This window comes from Mirounga angustirostris, unplaced genomic scaffold (assembly GCF_029215605.1).
Source record: "Mirounga angustirostris isolate CCGP_5_RB_7025 unplaced genomic scaffold, mMirAng1.0.hap1 SCAF_14, whole genome shotgun sequence".
Taxonomy (NCBI): Eukaryota; Metazoa; Chordata; class Mammalia; order Carnivora; family Phocidae; genus Mirounga; species Mirounga angustirostris.
Genome location: NW_026991722.1, coordinates 69,634,470 through 69,636,870, shown reverse-complemented (window position 1 = coordinate 69,636,870; position 2,401 = coordinate 69,634,470). Strand labels below are relative to the sequence as shown.

The 2,401-nt window shown below is 61.4% G+C and overlaps 1 protein-coding gene across 2 annotated transcripts in view; it reads left to right on the top strand.

The window, feature by feature from the left end:
* The first annotated feature begins 186 nt into the window (after nt 1–186).
* Nucleotides 187–2,401, top strand: part of GLT1D1 (glycosyltransferase 1 domain containing 1) — an 85,110-nt gene continuing 82,895 nt past the window's right edge. The window contains exons 1-2 of one of the 2 annotated variants that reach the window (XM_054510579.2): nt 187–450; nt 984–1,173. In XM_054510579.2, coding sequence (XP_054366554.1) covers nt 1,142–1,173 — 32 coding nt within the window. In that variant the 5' untranslated portion in view covers nt 187–450; nt 984–1,141. Of the gene's footprint in view, nt 823–983; nt 1,174–2,401 lie in introns of both variants that reach the window. The other variant, XM_045887850.3, reaches the window with a different exon arrangement.

Genomic DNA, 2,401 nt, shown 5'->3' with positions numbered 1-2,401 from the left:
CGGCCGCCGCCGCCTGCTCGCGAGGCGCGCCCGTCCGGCCTCGGCCCGCCGCGCCTCGGCCCGCCCCCGCCGCGCCCCCATTGGCTGCCGCCGCCGCCGCCTGCCCGCCCCCGCCGCGCCCCCATTGGCTGCCGCCGCCGCCGCCTGCCCGCCCCCGCCGCGCCCCCATTGGCTGCCGCCGCCGCCGCCTGCCCGCCCCCGCCGCGCCCCTATTGGCTGCCGCCGCCGCCGCCGCCCTGCTCGCGAGACCTGCCCGCCACGCCTCGGCCCGCCCGCCCGGCGCCCCCATTGGCCGCAGCCGCGGGACTTCCGGTTCTGGCCGGAAGCCCGGCCGGGGGTGCGCCCCGCTGCCGCCGCGAGCGGCGCGCTGGGGGCTCGGCGTTCCCAGCCGCACTGTTTACGCGCAATGGCGCCTGGCGCTCCCAAGCGTCAAGCCCCCGCCGCGGAAACGTAGGCCCCTGTTGGCCCCGGACTCTGCCCGCTCTCCAGGCTGATCTGCTCCTCGGCGCCCCGGGACGCCGTCTGTCTGCAGGCGCACGGCTGACTCCGGGGGCTGATGGTTCTGGGCTGTGCGCCGCCCTGTGCGCGGTGGACGGCGAGCGGCACCCCTGGCCTCCGCCGGGCGCCGGGCGCCGGTTCCACGCCCGCTCGCCGGGCTGGCAGCCACGCTGTCGGCAGGCATTCCCGGTGGTCCCCGCGAAGGGCCGCTGCCCCGGCAGCCAGGCCCACAGCCTGTGTCCTTGTCACACGGATGGCTTCCCGCCTCCCTTCGGCGCTCAGGCGTCCACTCCCCGGAAGCGCTTCGCGACCGTCCCGTCCAAAGTGGGTCGCGCCCCATCCCAGGGCCCTGTCGCAGTGGCTCCGTGGCACCTGCCGCGGGCTTGGGTCTTCCTTCGCCCCTTTCCCCGGCGGGTACTGGTCCCCGCAGGTCCGAGCCCCACGGGGGCAGGGTTCTAATGTGTCGTCTTCCTCCCCGCGCCCAGAGCTCCTGCAACAGTGACCGGCGCGTGCGGGAGTGGAACAGTGTCCGTAAGAACTGGCCCAGCGCGGCTTCCGACGTGGGACCCACGGCTGAATGAGGGGACTAGCGCGGGACCCGTGCTTCTAACTTCCTCTGTCTTCACGGCCCGCTGAGAGAAGCATGGAGCCGTTACCTGGGCGGTGGGCTTGCAGGTGGGTCACCTGGATGAGGCGTCCTTGCTTCAAGTAGCACGTGTTCACTTCCTTATGTTCCTAAGTGAGCGACCCCGGGACTGATGCCCCCAGCAGGCAGCAAATACTTAATATTCAAAGAGGGAATCATCGAACGCCGTCCATTGGTGCCAGTCGTCCCCAGCCCTCAGCTCGGAGGTCGCACTTCTGTTCCTCCCAGAACAGGGCGGGTCCCTGTTCATGTGTCCTTAGGGTACCCTATTCGATCTCTTCACAACACCGTGTTAATTAATGATTATGTATTTTGTGAGATGATTTAATGTCTGTCTTCCAACCTGGGAGGGCTGTGATTTGGTTTGTCCGTTACTGTATTCCAGGAAACTAGCACAACCCCGCCAACGATAAATACGTGTGGGAATGAATGAGTGAATATTTGTTGATTTTTAAATGGTGCCAAAAGAGCATTTTGTGTTCCTTTTTTTTTGAGACTCCCCTGATGTTCTAAAGTGTACATTAGTATCCTAATTTAACTGAAGGGCAAGGCACTTAAGATTTCTGTCCAGGATCACACACGTACTAGGCAGTAGAGCTCAGTCTTAAATAAAGGGTTTTTACTCAATTCCTAGTACAACGCAGTGCATTTTCCACATTCTGGCTGGAACATGAGACAGATCCTCCAAGTATTTGTTAAAAGACTGATAAAACTGACACTCTGGCAAAGTGCAGAGTAAATATGGGGGTAAAAGTGAAGCCATTTGACTTGGTTCACGTGATGATTTAGTGGGAAGCTCTGTCTAATGCAGATGTGCCATCTTGGATGACGCAGACTAACTCAGTTGGATTATCTCAGCTGAGAAGTGTAGAGCTAAGTGAATAAAGTGGGTGTGGCAGTTACAGAGGTCAGGATGTACCCTGAGGCACTTTGAGCAGTTCCTGGTCCTGGGGAAGAAGCTGGGTGTACCCTGCAGTCTCTGACACCATGAAGTTGCAAAAACAGTCCAGCAGGAAGAAATGGTTTGGTTTGTTTGCAGTGTTTTGTAAAAACCACTCTGAGAATGTGGCAGAGTATCCCTGGCCAGGTCTGGGCCTGAGCCTTAGGAAGGCCTCGCAGCTTCTCCTTTGGTGCCTTGGAAGCCCTGAACCACCATGGAAGAAGTCCAGGCACCTTGCCAGAGAGACCACGTGTCGAAGAAGAGTCTGCAACTGTTGAGAGGAGGTCCCCATCATCCCAGCCGACCTGCCGGCCCAA